This window comes from Danio rerio, chromosome 13, assembly GCF_049306965.1.
Source record: "Danio rerio strain Tuebingen ecotype United States chromosome 13, GRCz12tu, whole genome shotgun sequence".
Classification (NCBI taxonomy): Eukaryota; Metazoa; Chordata; class Actinopteri; order Cypriniformes; family Danionidae; genus Danio; species Danio rerio.
In genome coordinates this window covers 2,793,037-2,812,500 of record NC_133188.1, presented here as the reverse complement: position 1 = coordinate 2,812,500, position 19,464 = coordinate 2,793,037, and the positions used below count along the sequence as shown (strand labels likewise).

At 36.9% G+C, this 19,464-nt stretch overlaps 3 protein-coding genes across 4 annotated transcripts in view; 1 reads left to right on the top strand and 2 right to left on the bottom strand.

Annotated features, from left to right (window-relative positions):
- wu:fj16a03 overlaps positions 1–3,521 on the bottom strand; it is a 5,510-nt gene extending 1,989 nt beyond the window's left edge. Inside the window, 2 exon segments of the mRNA NM_001308554.1 lie at positions 290–388; positions 3,409–3,521. Coding sequence (NP_001295483.1) covers positions 290–388; positions 3,409–3,454 — 145 coding nt within the window. The 5' untranslated portion in view covers positions 3,455–3,521.
- Positions 1–19,464, top strand: part of fbxo9 (F-box protein 9) — an 884,197-nt gene that overhangs the window by 408,402 nt on the left and 456,331 nt on the right. The gene's annotated exons all lie outside the window — the stretch shown is intronic.
- xpo5 (exportin 5) overlaps positions 9,996–19,464 on the bottom strand; it is a 38,140-nt gene continuing 28,671 nt past the window's right edge. The window contains exons 23-33 of one of the 2 annotated variants that reach the window (XR_012389075.1): positions 19,249–19,345; positions 19,014–19,150; positions 17,273–17,370; positions 15,784–15,830; positions 14,609–14,712; positions 14,468–14,527; positions 14,067–14,189; positions 13,881–13,988; positions 13,591–13,728; positions 11,565–11,726; positions 9,996–10,468 (exon numbers count right to left, since the gene is read on the bottom strand). Coding sequence is in view for 1 of the 2 variants with exons in the window: in XM_073920514.1 (XP_073776615.1) it covers positions 10,319–10,468; positions 11,565–11,726; positions 13,591–13,728; positions 13,881–13,988; positions 14,067–14,167; positions 14,468–14,527; positions 14,609–14,712; positions 15,784–15,830; positions 17,273–17,370; positions 19,014–19,150; positions 19,249–19,345 (1,202 nt within the window). In the remaining variant the exon portion in view is untranslated. The remainder of the gene's footprint in view (positions 10,469–11,564; positions 11,727–13,590; positions 13,729–13,880; positions 13,989–14,066; positions 14,190–14,467; positions 14,528–14,608; positions 14,713–15,783; positions 15,831–17,272; positions 17,371–19,013; positions 19,151–19,248; positions 19,346–19,464) is intronic. The other variant, XM_073920514.1, reaches the window with a different exon arrangement.

Below are 19,464 nucleotides of genomic sequence, written 5' to 3'. Positions count from 1 at the left end.
TCACCCAACATTGACCTCACTAAAGCACGTTATCCTGGCAGGTAAAAGGATATGGGCATGCATATCATATTCGGACTGCTTTAATTTTCCGTGTCTTCGAACTTCAATAGTGTTAGTGTAAATAATGTCCGGCTTTGAAGTAATTGCTGTGATAAAATCTTTCCACTGTTCTGTGAAGGCTGAACTTGATCTGACTCTGCCGATTGTGTAATGTAGGAACACGCAGTGTGTATGGTGTCCGCTGAAGTGCCCTTGAGTGTGTGAACCGACTGAGATCTGCTCTTTTTACCTCTCGTATAACAGGCCTGAGGAACTTTACTCCTGCACTCCAGAGCCATCTCTCTCACCATCAGGAAATCCTCCCCCATGCACTTGATGTAATAATCCGCTGCACCACAAACAAAAGCAGTCATTAGTCTTGTCGTCAAAACAAATGCATTTCCAGGAACATTTGGTAAATGGGCTCATTTTACAAATCTCCCAAACAAACAGTTGAGTTTTACCAACATTACAGTGCAACAACAGTCACTTTAAGCTGAAGACTAGTCTTGGAAAATAACTAGTAACGTATTATGAGCTGTCATCATGGCAAAGATAAAAGATTTAACGATAAAAGTAAATAATATGAATATTTTAAGCTTGAAAATGATTTTGAACTTGTCAACCGCCTATTAATGCATAGAAACTTCATATTCTTCTATCACTTTTGCTGTTTGGTTGTTTATTAATCACAGGAATAAATCACTTTCTTAACATATTAGAGGAAAACATTATAAACACCTTACTATATTAACATTATTACAAATATTGAAATTTTACAGTAATGTTAAAATAAGTGAAGCTTGGTCAGCAGAACACATTTTTGTCAAAACTTTTCTAATAATCTTACCGACCTCAACATTTTCAGTCAAAGCATTTCTCTCAAATTACTATGGTATTACAATAATATTTATTTTAACATGTTAGCTATTAAATTTGAAATATTGTAAGTCACATTTTTACATGTATTTGTTTTACAACAGAAAGAAACGTGCAAAAATATATTTATTTATTTATTTATATATATATATATATATATATATATATATATATATATATATATATATATATATATATATATATATATATATATATATATATGTATATATATATATATATGTATGTATATATATATATATATATATATATATATATATATATATATATATTTTTTTTTTTTTTTATTACATAATGCAAAAAAAGTTGATATATAGATACATAACTACGCACACATATAGTGCTCAGCATAATGGAGTACACCCCATTTTGAATCATACATCACCCTTATTGTATTCATTTCTCAGTGAATATAGGCAATGTATTTTGGTGCATCTAAACAGAACAGATTTATTAAACAGATATATTTATTACGATAATATTTTAGCCACCAAAGATGTTGAGAAATTGAAAGATATTACTATTAAATTCAAGCAAAATATTGCAAAATCAAATTACAACCTACAAAACTTCAACTAAATGTTTCTTTCTTTTTTTAAATTGTATTTAATATTTTTCTATAACATATAAAGTGGGTTGTGCTAGTTTTTGGAGCGTTATTGTAAGTTATTCTGTTAGATAAGCTCCAGATATTTTTTTCAGTACATTAATGTATATGCACAAATATAATATTGTAAAGCCTTCCATTAAAAATAAGAATTTAAAAGAGGGATTTGTGAAGGGGTGAACATATACGCTGAGCACTATATATATATATATATATATATATATATATATATATATATATATATATATATATATATATATATATATATATATATATATAGTGCTCAGCGTATATGTTATATATAATATATATATATATATATATATATATATATATATATATATATATATATATATATATATATATATATATAAATACAAAATACACTATCGGTCAAAAGTTTGGGGTCAGTTTGTTTTTCTTTTTTTTTTTTTTAAAGTAAATTCTGTTTATCAGTTATTAAATATAAAAAAATGTAATGTTAAATATTTATTAATGTTAAATACCTGCATAACTGTTTTCTTACTGTATGTAGTATCAAATGAAATTGTTATTCCAGTCATGAATGGTTTTGTGTAATGAAGCTGAAAATTCATCTTTAAACTCACTGGAATTAATTATTAAATTGAATTATAAACCACTTTTGAAGTTATTTTATATTGTGTTATTTAACAGTTATTTCACAATGTGTACTGCATTTTTGATTTAATAAATGCAGCATAGCAGGTGAAGCTTATTTTAAAACATTTTAAAATCTTAATGAACCCACACTTTTAAACGGTAGTATGTGTATATATATTCACGTGTGTGTGTGTGTGTGTGTGTGTGTGTAAAGAGAGAGAAAAAAAATAAAATAATATAAAATATATATTTATATATAAAAATTATAATAGAAAATGTAATAAATAAATAAAAATCAGCAAAAAGAATAATTATATATATATATATATATATATATATATATATATATATATATATATATATATATATATATATATATATATATACAGTTGAAGTCAGAATTATTAGCCCCCTTTGAATTTTTTTCTTTTTTATTATTTCCCAAATTATGTTTAACAGAGCAAGGAAATGTTCACAGTATTTCTGATGATATTTTTTCTTCTAGAAAAAGTCTTATTTGTTTTATTATGACTAGAGTTTTTAATTTTTTAAACACCATTTTAAGGTCAAAATTATTAGCCCCCTTAAGCTAATTTTCTTTTGATTGTCTACAGAACAAAGCACCATTATACTATAACTTACCTAATTACTCTAACCTGCCTATTTAACCTAGTTAAGCCTTTAAATGTCACTTTAAGCTGTATAGAAGTGTCTTGAAAAATAGCTAATCAAATATTATTTACTGTCATCATGACAAAAAATAAATAAATCAGGTATTAGAAATGAGTTATTAAAACTATTATGGTTAGAAATGTGTTGAAAAAAAAAAGCTCTCCGTTAAAAAGAAATTAGGAAAAAAAATAAACAGGGACGCTAATTATTCTGACTTTAACTGTAACAAATCAGTAAAAAAAATAATGATAAAAAATAAAAAATATATTTGTTAATATATATATATATATATATATATATATATATATATATATATATATATATATATATATATAAATTTTATAAATAATACAAAGTTTAACATTTTGTCGTTTAATAAAAAGGTGATTTTTAGTACCTAACAATAGCAATGTGTATCATTAAAGTACTACTATAAACTTTTATGGGAAACATAAAAGTAAACGCAGAGAAATCAGAGAGCATGCATTCCCGTCAAAATGTTCAATACTGATCGATCTATATTCTTCGGAGGTGAAAATCTTTAAGAAACAGAAGCAGTGTGTGTGACTTACCCATACAGACAGGCAGCAGCAGGAACAGAACAAACCAGGCCTTCATTGTGGATCTGTAGTTTTCGAAGAGCTTTCACGGATGTTCAGCAAGTTGGAAATGTCTGTTGAAATCTGAGATTTTGCTCTTTTATAGTGTTGTGGAGCAGGCAGGGTCTCGTTTCACACGCACATACATACACACACACATGCACAGACACACACACACACACACACACACAGTCTGCCAAGTGTAAACAGTCTTATCTCCAGGAGACTTCTATAAACAAATAATGATGAAATATCTCTGCGTGGATGTATGAATGTGGACTGATTCACATATAAACTCTGCTTAGGTGGACATTAGAGTCTTCTGAGTCAGCATAAATTACATTGAGTCATCATAACATATTATTAAAATATATTTCAGTGCGATTCAGTGTGTTTTTTTACTCTGAATATATTTTAAGATCAAATTAGGTAACAATTCAAATGTGCTTTGGTAAAATACAGTATATTTACATGTTTATTTACGTGTTTTTTTATATAATTACAGATGTTCAGTTATTCATATTAGCATTGCTGTCATCAAATCCTGTTCACAGTAAGGTTAGTATTAACATTTATACCTAAGTATTTATGTGTGTAACTCATCTGTTTTATGAAAAGGGCTTCTCGATTTTCTTGCAATAAGTAAACGACCTGTACGGCTTTACTTTTACTTGACACAGATGGACCAGGCGAGCAAGGCTGAAGGTTAATGCTTGTCCAGATACCCAAACCTGCCATCTTGGCCACTTGAGAGCATGTGCACACAACAAGAGGTAAGTGTGCGAGTCTGACTGGTGTCTTGAAAATGCCAAAGTGCAAATAAAAGAACGCTCTATTAATTTGTACCAACTTCTACAATCTCATTGGCATATTTTAGTATGATTGGCTCATTTGGATATAAGGGTGAGGCTTGAAGACACACTTTAAAAAATTTTGTACAAATTAAATCGTGTTAATTATATTTATTCAACAGTTCTGTCTGTTTCTCGGAATCTGATTGGCCGATAGCCGTGATATATTTAAGTAATATCAGCACCCCTACAGCCTCTTTACCCTTTGTGTATTACTCCGCCCACATACAGCCAGCAAAAAGCAGACACTACAGATCTAAAGTTTAAAAGATGCACGCTCAGCTGTTTAACTGTCAGCTTATGATTCAAATCCGACGCGGAAGAAAGTAGTTCCTCATGCAAAAGGCTTTTTGAGACTCTCCATGTTTGATTTTGTTTTTATATACACAATTATGCTGTCAAACTGTTGTATAAACGCAATATCACACTCGTAGCAGTGCGATATGGCTGTATATCGGCACTTGTGGGGGCACTAAGACACTCGGCCTGCAGCCTCGTGCCAACGCACGTCTCCCACCAGTGCTGATATACAGCCATAGCACACTGCTACTCATGTGATATTGCTCGTTTATTCAACAGTTCTGTCTGTTTCTCGAATCTGATTGGCTGATAGCTGTGATATATTTAAGTAGTATCAGCACCCGTACAGCCTCTTTACCCTTTGTGTATTATTCCACCCACATACAGCCAGCAACAAGCAGACACTACAGATCTAAAGTTTAAGAGATGCACGCTCAACTGTTTAACTGTCAGCTTATGATTCAAATCCGACGCGGAAGAAAGTAGTTCCTCATACAAAAGGCTTTTTGAGACTCTCCATGTTTGATTTTGTTTTTATATACACCATTATGCCGTTAAACTGTTGTATAAACGAGCAATATCACATGAGTAGCAGTGCGATATGGCTGTATATCGGCACTTGTGGGGGCACTAAGGCACTCGGCCTGCAGCCTCGTGCCAACGCACGCCTCCCACCAGTGCTGATATACAGCCATAGCACACTGTTACGAATGTGATATTGCTCGTTTATACAACAGTTCTGTCTGTTTCTCGAATCTGATTGGCCGATAGCAGTGATATATTTAAGTAATATCAGCACCCGTACAGCCTCTTTACCTTTTGTGTATTACTCCGCCCACATACAGCCAGCAAAAAAGCAGACACTACAGATCTAAAGTTTAAGAGATGCACGCTCAACTGTTTAACTGTCAGCTTATGATTCGAATCCGACGCGGAAGAAAGTAGTTCCTCATACAAAAGGGTTTTTGAGACTCTCCATGTTTGATTTTGTTTTTATATACACAATTATGCCGTTAAACTGTTGCACAAACGAGTATTATCACACTCGAAGCAGTGCGATATGGCTGTATATCAGCACTGGTGGGGGCACTAAGCAACACACGCCTCCCGCAAGTGCCGATATACAGCCATATCGCACTGCTACTCATGTGATATTGCTCATATATATTAGCCACTTTTCTGATAATGCATGATTCCTGGTGAGAACAGTTTGTTTTTCCTCAACTGCTTTATTGTAAGAGGATGAGGAAAGGGCTAGGCGAAGCGGATCTAATATGCTTCCCCTGTAATACACAGAATAATAGAGCGTAATCCAACATGAAAGGACACAATGGAACTGTGTGCCAAGAACAAATATCCTCAGACAGCGAGCAAACAAAGCTGAAAATAACATATAAAGGCTGAACTTGAGAACTAAATCACGTCTGAGAAATTAGTAAGCATGACGACAAACGAAAACAGACGAAAACACAGCAAGCCACGCATTAAAGGTCTACTTTGACATGATACTTTGAATAATTTTTACACTATTAATATATTTAAACAATTGGATAATCGTGCAGTGTGCAAATGTATGATCTACCTAAACTAAATAAAGTAATAATTGTAATATAAATGCACATTTAATACTCTAATGGTGGAGTTTTTTTTGACTATGAGACATAAAACAGCAGCATCGGCCTCTGTTGACATGATGTGAAACTGCTGACCGCGGAAAGATGTCCGTCTGTTCACATTCCTGATCATATCAGCGCTACAGAGTCAGGCATGGCGCTTATCTGGGTTTAATCTAAACAACACTGTAATTTGCCTGCATTGCTTGATATGCAGGTGGCGCTTTCTAAAAATCATTGCTCTGCAAAATCCGTGAAGACCTGCACTTTCAGGAACGTCAACACCTAACCCTACCCTTCACTGTGACATCACTTGCTCTGTTGAGTGCCTGTGTCTGAGGCCTCGTTTACACTAATGCGTTAGTATAAGGTTTGCTACGGTTACTCCATCCGTCCACACTATGCCGGAGTTCTAGAGCACCGAGAACGGAGCGTTTTGAAAACGCTGGTGAGGCTGTTTTCATTCTGAAACGCTGCTGCTCCGTCTCAGTGTGGATGAGGGAAAACGGAGACATCTGAAAACGGAGGTGGGGCTGCCTGATTCGCTACCTGATTGGGGCTTTTGTGTCATTGCGTATCCTTCCCTTATTCGTCAAGCCCCTATCACATGACTATAACACATGGCTTTAACGCTACCGGAAGACAGCAGACCAGCCTTCACTGTAAACAACAACACGGACACAGAAATGGGAGCGTTGTTTGCACTATTGTCTGTTTTAGTTATTCATTTGTTACGTTGATACCCCGATATAGCATTTAAATGTCATCACTGTAACTTAAAATAGGTTGATTTACACATACTGGCCACTTTATTAGGTACACCTGTCCAACTGCTCATTAACACAAATTTCTAATCAGACAATCACGTGGCAGCAACCCATTTAGGCATGTAGACATGGTCAAGACGATCTGCTGCAGTTGAAACCAAGCATCGGAATAAGGAAGAAAGGGGATTTAAGTGATTTTGAATGTGGCATGGTTGTTGGTTCCAGACTGGTCTGACTATTTCAGGAATCGCTGATCTATTGGTATTTTCACACACAACCATCTCTAGGGTTTACAGAGAATGATCGGAAAAAGAGAAAATATCCAGTGAGCGGCAGTTCTGTGGTGTACCAATTGAGCAACGTGTCAACGCCACAGCCTACCTGAGTATTGTTGCTGACCATGTCCATCTCTTTATGAGCACAGTGTACTCATCTTCTGATGGCTACTTCCAATAGGAGAACGCAGCATGTCATAAAGCGTGAATCATCTCAGACTGGTTTCTTGAACATGACAATGAGTTCACTGTACTCAAATGGCCACCACAGTCACCAGATCTCAAAGTTTTTAATTTTTTATGAACCATTTTAAGGTCTTGGCTGGGTCAGTTGGGATGTTTGTGTGGAGTTTGCATGTTCTCCCCGGTTTCCCCCACAAGTCCAAACCCATGCGCTATAGGTGAATTGGGTAAGCTAAAATTGAGTGTTAATGAGTGTTTCCCAGTAATGGGTTGCAGCTGCAAGGGCATGTGCTGCGTAAAACAAATGCAGGTTAAGTTGGCGGTTCATTCTGCTGTGGCGACCCCAGATTAATAAAGGGACAAAGCCGAAAAGAAAATGAATGAATAAGAATGGGGAAATATGCATGCATGCACGCATGCATACATAGACAACAGTCTTTGACTTCCACCACACCTTACTTATTTCACAACTGAAGAAAGAGTCCATACAATCTGTGAAAATCAGACCAGGGACACATTTATTAAAAACAGAGTATAAACCACAGCACTTTATACAGAATCTGTACACAGACATGTTCAACTGGCAATTAGTGTCCAATTCATCAGTCATTTAAAAACAGATCATCTTCATCTTGGAATGTAGTGCTGGAGGCTGAACCCATATGGCACTGTATAATTAACTCTTACCCCGCCAACGTTTTTATTATTATCATCAGTGTTTTGATGATTTTTCACCTAAATTTGAGTATTTTGTTTCTGGAATATAGGAGCATATTATATGATCAAAACAAAGAGCCAAGCCTCAACCCAGAGGTGTCCTGCATAGTTTAGCTCCAGTTTTCAACACACTCGCCTGGAAGTTTCTTGTATACCTAGAAAGAGCTTGATTTGCTGGTTCAGGTTTATTTAATTGGGGTTGGAACTAAAATATGCAGGACATCGGCCCTCCGGGACTGAGTTTGGGCACCCCTGCCTTAACCCTTGTGTGCTGTTGGGGATGTTTTCCATCCTCTCTGAGCTGATTTTGAGTCTTAATTTGGCCACAATTGTCTCTGTTTCAGCAAATGGAATGGTATTTGGTGACATCTTATTTTTACACATATTTGGGAAAAATGTTTTGAATTTATTTTCAAATTCATCAATACACTGAAATTGATTACTCTTTCATTATGTTGGGGGCTGTTTTTGCCCCATTGACTTCCATTATAATGACATTTTTTGGTTGCAAAGTCATGACAGCATATAATTGTGCATTCTTGATTGTTGGTCGTCTTCTCTGTTGGGAAGAGGTACAATTTGTAAATATTGCTACTGATCATTAGTTGCAGTGCAAAAAAAAAAAAAAAGCAATTACTGGCTTTTATATGAAGTTATATATATATATATATATATATATATATATATATATATATATATATATATATATATAATATAATAATATGTTTTTATATTCCTTAAAACTCTGTACAAACCAGAAATGTTTTTTTGCACAGGCCTATCTGAAGAGTTAACGGTGCCAACTGATGATTGATGATCAAGAACACATGATTATTTGGCATTAATGCTATGCAAACTAAAAATGTCATTATAATGGAAGTCAATGGGGCAAAAACAGCCACCAACATAACCAAAGGACAGTCAATTTGAACAATACACACAAGGTTAAACATGTTCATGTTTTTCCCCACTATCCCACAGGTATAGTTTAATCAAAAATGCAAGATTTTTGACAACAACAACAACAAAAAAAAAAAAAACCCAAATGCATTAAAAAAGTAGCGCATTTTCAAGATACACACTCAATGGCCACTTTATTAGGTACACCTTACTAGCACCACATTCCCGGTCCTGGAGGTCTGGTCATTCTCCACTGGCATCAGCAATCATTCGCACGCACAAAAAAAAGCCACTCACTGGATATTTCCACTTTTCAGACCATTCTTTGTAAACCCTAGAAATGGTTGTGCATGAAAATCCCAGTAGATCAGCAGTTTCTGAAGTACTCAGACCAGCCCGTCTGGCGCCAACAATGTTCACATTCACTTAAATCCCCATTCTGATGCTCGGTTTGAACTGCAGCAGATCATCTAGATCATGTCTACATGCCTAAATGCATTGAGTTGTTGCCATGTGATTGGCTGATTATACATTTGCATGAGCAGTTGGATCGTTGTACCTAATAAAGTGGCCAGTGAGTGTATATTATGTAGCACACACGTGTCACTTTCTCTGATCATCTTCTAATTTACTTCCAGGAGACGCAAATGTCTTGTATCTCACTCATGACATGCATTAGGACTTGTTTATCACATTACCTAAAACTTGTCAATGGCAGAGAGGGTTTTTTTTCTTGAAATTGAGTAAAGCTGCGGTCACACTGGACTTTTCTCCCCATAGACTTCCATTCATACGCACGCGAATGCGTCAGACCGGAAACGCAAAGTCATGCGTCAAGTTTTGCAGGTTCCTGCGGTGCAAAGTTCAAGCTTGGTGAACTCTGACCTGCGAAATCGCATCACTTGACTGCGTGAGACCAATCGAGGATCAAAACATGAGCTCTCTAGACAGGAATTTAAAACATGGAGCAATCGCTGGCTTTATTTAATGTCTAATAATATTTTCACAGCGCCGCATGACAGAATTTCGCATGATCAAACTCTGTGTGACCGCAGCTTGATCTTGTGAATGACGGGGAAAGAGTTAACAAGACGTCTCATTAACCTTGTTTAAAAGGTATTTGCTTATTATTATTAATTTTGTACATCAACTCTGTTCTTTTAGTAATTCATTAAATAATAATACTGTAAGCTAAAACCATACAAAAAAGAAAGCGCATTTACATCTAAACATGAAACACAAACGTCCTTGTTGACTGAGTTGAAGCAGAGCTTTACTCAACATCTGTCATGGTCTGGAGTGAACAGAGAGATCAGAGTAGCGTCCTCGTTGTTCTCCAGCAAGTCTTTCGTGGGTTTGGGCTTCTTGAACAGAGACGGAAGGTTTCGGATGTGCACTTCCTTCTTGAACTGCTGTGCGAGGGGTTTCTGTCGAACACACACAAATGCATCAACCCATGAAACATTTCAACTGAAAGAAACCTCTCATTTAGCGAGACACAGTTTTATAAATATGTAAATATTCTATTTATACGTGTGTGTGTGTGTGTGTGTGTGTGTGTGTGTATAGTGCTCAGCATAAATGAATTGTATATATTTATTTTATTTGGGCTGAAAAGCATGTACAGGGCTGAAAATTAACTTGTTTACTTGGTAGCACCTTAAAAATTTAGGAGCACCAACCAAAAATGAATGAGCAGCACTGCAAATTGTATAATAACGGATTTATTGCATTTGAAAACAACAATCAGGAATCCTTGCTTGTAAAATACAGCCATACTGTAGAATGCTTAGTTTAAGCAAATTAGATGAACGCGATCCTGCGTGTTGATGAAGCAGGTCGCTCACCGCATGCGCCGTACTGCGTGCTTTGCCTCCTATAAGCTACAATAATAATCACATGACATCCGTATCCCTCAAAGCTATTTAGAATTAAACATTTAGAGATAGTGTGACACAACGCTTACTTATGTGTGCCTTTTTGCTGCTTAAGCACGTCACACAGCGATTGCACCGCTCAGAGCCGCGGCATGGCGCGCACATTACAGTTGATAGTATCACACAGTAGTGCACATTCGCATCATCGCATGTTATTTAAAATGAAACTATTCAGATGGAAGAAATATGAACAGTCATGAGTCGTGGCTGCGAATTCTAAAACGCATGGCGCTGCGCATCGCTTCTGGTGCACGACCTGCTTTATGTTCTTGTTGCAGCACCAAAATTAGACACCGAAATTCAAATGCTGATTTGATCCGGTGCATACCGGTTCCAAAGGTACTGGTGCCATTTGGTACCCACCCCTATATTTGATATGCTGTAATAAATTTGAACGTCATGGTTTTCCTTATGTATATGTAGACATTCAATGAAACATTACGTCATGAACATGTATTTGAAAGTTCTGGAAAAGTCTTAAGTAAAAATGTGTATGAATGCTGATATTATTTATGGTTCTCTTGCCTTTTTTCTGTTTATTAAAATGTAGTTGTTTTGTGGTAGAAGAGTAAGTAAAGTGGTGTACCCCGACAGTTCCTGCGATGAGTCTCCTAAACTGCTCTTTCTTCTTCTTCTCTCCCAGCTTTGACGCTCCGGGCTGGATCTTCTGGTCAAACTGCTCCAGCGCGTCAGCCTGGATATCAGGGATCTGATTCATGATCAAGCGCAGCTCTGCGTATCGAGGTCTCTGTACACAAACAAAACAAAACTATCAAGCGAAATATCCTTTTTCAAATGATGTTTCATGGAGCAAAGCTTTTTTTTGCATTATATTTCCTACAATATTTTTCTTCTAGAGCAAGTTTTATTTGTTTTAATTTCGGCTAGAATAAAAGCAGTTTTTAACTTTTAAAGTTATTTTAAGGTCAATATTATTCGCCCCCTTAGGCAATATTTGTTTTGGATTGTCTACAGCGCAAACCACTGCAGGGCTCGAAATTGCGACCATTTTGGTCGCATATGCGCCCGAAAATTAATTTATGCGACCTCATAATATATCTGGGCGCATTAGTGCGACTGCAGATAATGGTTGTAGTGCGACCCGTTTTGATTTTTTTGTAAAAACGTGCTGAATCGCTCTTCCCTGCCGCTATATTGGTTCATATTAGCTGTCAATCACTCGAGGTTTTCCGCTGTCAGATGACAGGGAAGGAGCTTTTATGGCCACGGGAAATACAAACAGCTGAAGAGTGAAAACTTAAAGCACACAGGTTTGCAAACCCCACCTAAAGTTGAGGCGCAGATGAGAGCGATCATGACACATCACGTGGTGAATAATGATCCGCCAGCTGAGATCAATCGAGTACGCGCTTCTTGGAGAAGGCGCCCGAATCTCCATGTGTTGCATTCACTGCGTGTTCAGCGCAAATGTCAGTTAAAAGTCAAATCTAATACTGTACATATCATCGCCAAAGAAGCTCGCCTTTACTAAGTTTACACTCAAACTGCGGCTCATAACAAAGAGCGGTATTTCGCCGGTGGTCATCGCAAGAATCTTGCGCTGCCAGCTCATAAATTGGGTCGGCTGACTCGCCAGCTTTCCACTAACACAGAAAAATGGAGATAATCTCAGACTGAACCTTTAAATTGACACAAACTGAAACCAAAACTTTTAAAGAGTGATAGAAGTGAGACTTTACTTGCTTTCTTTTGTCTATTCTTTTTTGAGGTGTATAAATATTTTTTTCATTTATTTACTGATGACTGCTTTGCAGCTTTCAGCATTGAATTGAATGATTTATTATAATCTTTTGTTTGTTTTGTAGCAGAAATAGTATTTATTAAATTGACATGCATATAAAAACAGCAGTACAAAATCAATATTTCTTACTGCAATGCTTCATTTTTGTTTGATGCAAACTATACAATTATTTTTCATAAAGTAACAGACTTTTTATAGCAGATAACCTACATTCATGCACATTCAAGGCAGTATCATAATGAGAAATGGAATTCATTGTTACTATTATTGTCATTTTTTATCATCATTAATATTCTATAGCCTAATTATTAGACATTCATTTTGGAATTATTGCACACAAATATCAATGTCTTCACAGCATTAGTTAGATAGTTGTTCCTAGTTTTTGTCAGTCCTATTAATGTTGTTTTAAAATACAATAAATCCCTTAAAAAGCTATTTGCAGCGGTGCTCATTCATTTTTGGTGGGTGCTCCTAAATTTTTTCTGGTGCTCCTAAATTTATTTTGGTGCACCTAATATTTGAAGTTGGGAGCACCGGTGCTACCAAGTAAAAAAGTTAATTTCGAGCCCTGCACTGTTATACAATGACTTGCCTAATTACCCTAACTTTACCCCAATTAACCTAGATAAGCCTGAATACTAGTGTTTGAGCAATATCTAGTCAAATATTCTATGGCAAAGATAAGTCAGTTATTAGAAATTAGTTAATAAAATGATTATGTTTAGAAATGTGTTGAGGAAATCTCTCTGTTAAACAGAAATTGGAAAATAAAATACACAGTGGGGCTCATAATTCTGACTTCAACTGTAGCTAGTGACACTCGTGCGTGATCATATGCGTGACGTACTAGAGACTCGTAGATGAGCAAGGCCAGTTGAGTGAGCGCCACATTACAGCCTTCATGTTGTCCGTGCATCTGCAGACCCTTCAGGACGCTGGCGTAGAGCCACGTCACGGCCTCCGGGAGCAGATTCCCACCCTGAACCTGCACAAATATTCACACACAAACACTACCGTTAGAGAAGCACGATATATTGGCGGCCATACCGATATCAACTGATAGTTTTAATATTAACGCTGTAACGATTTTAATATTAATATGCTGAATTACAAATACAAGACAAAAAGCATCATCACCTGTTTCAGCAGCGTCCAGCAGAGCACACCAGCAGTGCGTTGACAGTTTACAGTGTCTTTCCAGGACAGACAGTTAAAACATATAGTCAGGACAGTCATGTAAATATCCTGAAAAGAAAGAGGAGATAAATTACACTTAGACATCAGCTTTAGCCACTGATGAAGCTCACATTGTTTAAGAATTACCTCGCTTTGGAGAAGGCACTTGCCCAGATCTGAGAGCTCGTCTGAAGGTGTGTTGACCTGATTCCCCTGTGAGGAGTCCATCGACACCATCTCCTCATCTCCTGGACAGAAGAGGGACAAAGCCTACATCACAATCCAAACAAATATGAACATAGTGTTGTATTTTATTTATTATTATGCAAAGAGGTACACAAATGTAAATATGGACATTTGTTGTTAAAATGATTGAAAAAAAATATGGACATTGTATTTTTTTACTATTATAATTTAATTTATTATAAATATAAATAAGAGGGCTAAAAATATTGACCTTAATTTGTACATTTTTAAGGGTGAACGGACCCTTTAAGTGATGCTTTCATTTCAGTAACCCACAGGAGAATAGAGGTTCATCAACTCACCATCTGCTTCCTCTTTGTTTGCATTTACCTCTGGACATTTCCTTGTGATGCAAGTCACACCTGGAAACATGTTCACACAGAAGTTTAGTTTCTTTTGTATATAAACTTCAGAAAGGCTTCATATGCTTAAGAGAAACTCACTCAGAAGGTCCATGACCTCTCGCGTGACCAGCCGCAGCAGCTGCTCCTCCACCATCTCCTGGGTCACATGGTTCTCCTCATAGGCCTCCTCTTCTTCCTGAGCACTAGAAATACAGCATTCATCTGTTTTTGAATCCCAAATATATTTATTGAGTGCTTTTAGCTTAGCATAAAACATTGATTTGGATTAGACCATTAGCATCTGGACTTAAAAATGACAAAATATTTTTATATTTTATAATAATAATAATATTTTGTTTAATTGTAATTTTCCAATTTAATAATAATAAATATTCATTCATTTTCTTGTCGGACTTAGTCCCTTTGTTAATCCAGGGTCGCCACAGCGGAATGAACCGCCAACGTATCCAGCACGTTTTTACGCAGCGGATGCCCTTCCAGCCGCAACCCATCTCTGGGAAACATCCACACACGCTCATTCACACATCCACACACTCATACACTATGGACAATTTAGCCTACCCAATTCACCTGTACCGCATGTCTTTGAACTGTAGGGGGAAAACCGGAGCACCCGGAGGAAACCCAAGCGAACGGAGGGAGAACATGCAAACTCCACACAGAAACGCCAACTGAGCCGAGGCTCAAACCAGCGACCTTGCTATGAGGCGACAGCACTACCTACTGTGCCACTACGTCGCCCTTAATAATAGATAATAGATTATTATAACATAATAATACAGTTCCTAGCCATTTACCAACATGATTTAAGAATGAACAATACTTGTAAAGGATTTATTTATCCAAAGCTGTGCTTATTAACAATATTGCACTGAGTTAACATGAAATATTTTATTGTCCTTATTGTTAACAAACGTGAATGCATAAGTCATTGCTTGCTTATGTTAGTAAAAACATTACCTATCGAAACTAATTGTACAGCGTTAGCAAAACCCTGAACAAAATTTACACAAACATTTAGACCAGTGGTCACCAAACTTGTTCCTGGAAGGCCGGTGTCCAGCAGATTTTAGCTCCAACCCTAATCAAACAAACCTGAACGAGCTAATCAAGGTCTTACTCGGTATACTTGAAACATCCAGGCAGGTGTGTTGAGGCAAGTTGGAGCTAAACCCTGCAGGGACACCGGCCCTCCAGGACCGAGATTGGTGACCCCTGGTTTAGACTATTATCAAACACTATGATTATCTTACCTCAGACTGGCCCGTTGGTTGATGATCTGCCACCGAAAGTTCAGTCTCTGTTTTTTGGAGAAAAAAAAAAAAACTACCTTAGCAAATGTGTGGAAGATTCATATATAATGTTGTCCAATGTTGAAATCTGGTAAATTTTGATAATTAGATGCTAATTAATCTCTGTTTTTAGATCGGTTAGATCAGGGGTGACCAACCCTGTTCCTGGAGATCGACCTTCCTGCAGATTTAAGTTGCAACCCATATTAAACACACCTGCCTGTAATTATCAAGTGCTGTTCAGGTCCTAATTAATTGATTCAGGTGTGTTTGATCAGGGTTGGAGCTGAAATCTTTATGCTGCGTTCACACCAGACGCAGAACGCGCGTCAAGCACGAGTGATTTACATGTTAAATCAATGCAAACGCGCAAATAGACATCCTGCGGCGCGATGCGCGTGAATGACGCAAATTGCGCGAATGGCGCGGGGCGAATTGAGCGTTTGACGCGCTTAACGAGCGTTTCGCGCAAATCTCTCGAGTTCGAAAATCTGAACTTCAGCGTACATTCGCACCGCGTTAACCAATTAGAAGCTTGCTCTTGTGGGGGCCTGATTGTGACGATTGTGTTCTGATTGTGAGAACCTGTTGTCGGTGTTCCGAGGGAAATCCTCCAGCCTTTACAGTTCATCAAACTCGGCTTGGCTCAGTCAGAAGCACCGCTGAAAGCCTCCATCATCCAGGTTCAGTTTCTGGAGGAGTTTATGAGCTCACAGAGCTGGATGCACCTCTGAAAGGATGTAGTGGACTCAGACACAACTCTAAACGTATCGACGCTGTTTTCAGTTTTCATAAAGCACATAAACACTGTTATTTTCTTCATAAAATCCATGTTAGCCATTTAGCTATGAAGCTAGAGTCTTCGGGCAGACAGAAGCCCTGCCCATCACGCGAATCCGCGTCTGTTCTGAAGTGAATTTGACACATGAATGAAGCGGGGGTTGACGCGCGAATGAAGCGAGTAAACTCAAATGTTCACGCGCAATTTATATATTAAATTTATATAAATAGCGCGGTTTATCCGTGCGTTCCGCGTCTAGTGTGAACACAGCATTAGGAAGGTCGATCTCCAGGAGCAGGGTTGAGCACCCCTGGGTTAGATTAACCCATCATGGACAGCTTAATCCCGGACATTTCCATGTTACATAGGACACATGTTTTTTTTATGCTATAACAAGTAGTAAACAGAAGAATTTAACGTCAATTGCACAAATTAATTGAATCCTCAAAATAAAATAAAATAAAATCAAGTTTTACAGAAAGGCTAATAATTTTGTCTTCAACAGTATATACAGTTAAAGTCAGAATTATTAGCCCTGCTGAATTATTATCCTTAATAATTTTGACTCCATATCTGTATATACACATACACAATTGATTCACAATTAGCACAAAAAAGCATCAGCTTGTTTCGGTTTGTTGAGAGATGCTATTGTGCAATTCAGTTTACCTGCAGTAGGTAGGAAAATAATGGACCCAGCAAAGGACAGAGGAGTCTGTCATAGTACTCATGAGGACAGGAGATGACCAGCTGCTTCATGAAGAGACGTGCAGAACATTAAGGACAACAACTAAAACAAACTGCCCTCCATCATCAGTCCAAGGTAAAGTAAGTGAAATAATGACTAATGGTTAGTCCCAGGCAAAACGTGCTTGTCTTTTTGCTATTCCTGTGCATTTATCCAGAATGTTTTGAGGGTATAAGAAAACTTATCTTGTTAAGGTTTAAGGAACTACAGCACTTCTGTCCATTAAAAGATGCATGAAATATTACTCTCGAAATCGTAATATACTTAAAATGTCAAACAAAGTGGCACATAATTCAGCAATGCTACTAAAATAAAAGAAAACTGAATATATTCACACAATATATTTAATAACTTCAATTGATTTTTAGGAAATCTAGTTAAATTTGCAAATAGTGTGGGATTTAAAGATGGGAATCCTACTCGTTTAGCAGTAATCCATTTATACGGCCAAATAAAAATGGAACTATTTATAAATCAGATAGCCATCCGACCAGAAAAAAAAACATGAGCAAATAAATACAATCAATGACGAGCTCAAAAATCTATAGGGCCTACTGATGGCCAAAGCCGGAATGAAAGGGTTAGTTCACCCAAACGTGAAAATTCTGTTATTATTGCTCACTCACTAACATTGTGTTCCAATCCCGAGACTTTCACTCCAATCAAGATATTACAGATGAAATCTGTGATCTCCCTAATACTCTATAGATGGCAAGGGTCCCGATATGTTTAGAAAAGGAACCAAAAAAACAGTCAAAATGTGACTTCAGTGATTCAGCTGTAATCATATGAAGCTCCAAGAACACTTTAATGAGCCAAAACACTTTTAAAAATGACTTACTTTTTTGTTTTTTTTAAAATGCACATTTACTACAGGCAAAACAAAGGCAAACCAAGTCATTTTAATAGTTTGTTTGGTGCACAGAGTTGTTCTTGAAGCTTCAAATGATTGCATTCCCCCCCTCTCTCTCTCTCTCTGAACTTTGAACATTTAAGGACGATTGCTGTCTGTGGAGGATGAGGGAGCTCTCTGATTTCATCTAAAATATCTTGATTTGTGTAAACAAAGATGAATGAAGGTCTCTGGGATGACTGGAAGGAAATAAGGGTGATATATTAAGAACATTGTTTTATTTATTGATTATCTTATACCCTTTAATTGCAGTTTTTTATTGCAATTCGTACATTAATTAAAATCCACATGAACCTGTAGCTGAAAGCGTTTTTTATATTATGACGCAGTTCCTAGAGAAACCAAATATTTAATAATAAACAGTGGGCGTGGCTTGCCTTTTTCTACTGTGATCTGATTGGATGTAGTAAATCAGGCTTTTCATTCAGAAAGAAAGAGAAAAGAGTTTGGGGAGAGTTATTACAGCCCAACAGACTCTTCCTGCTGCTAACAGACACCATTTCTGTTTGTTGTCAAAACTGACAGCTGGAGGGGCGTGGTTAAGCATGTTAGCCACACCCACTATATCAGACAGACCTAATCTTTCAATTTAACTGAAAACAAACAGGAAGTGCATTTTTAGATTTCTATTTTAGACTACAAGGCTAAACTATTTTTTTTTTTCTTAATAACATCAAATTACCACAAAACTAGCAATGTGGGCTTACAAAATCATTTAGTTTTGATTTCATGCATAATCTAAAGGATATGGATTAGGGGGCGGAGCCTGTGGTCTGGAACGCTGTCTAGATGGTTGAAGGCGGATCCAACAATCTGCTCTGCCAAACCCTCGATACCATAAAAGTCTTGCTGCAAGCAGGGACCCACATTACCCAGAACATGGTAACTAAAAAAGGGTCAAAAGAGAAACGTGTTAACAGGACCAGGAAAATGAGTTTACAGGATAGAAGAGTAATCGAATAAAGACAAATTAATTGTTCTGACCAGTTTTCGAAGAGTGAGGAGAAGAAGCCTTGCATGCGCTCAGCAAAGTTTTTGTACACCGCCGCCTCATAGGAGTCTAACACCGGCTGAGAGATTCCTGGAGGACACAGCTGAAGTCATTTCTTTAAGCCAGCACTAAGAAAATACATCATTTTAGGTAGATATCTGGCAGGGGCAGTTGTCAGAATTTTACTGCTAAAAGCATAAACATGATGG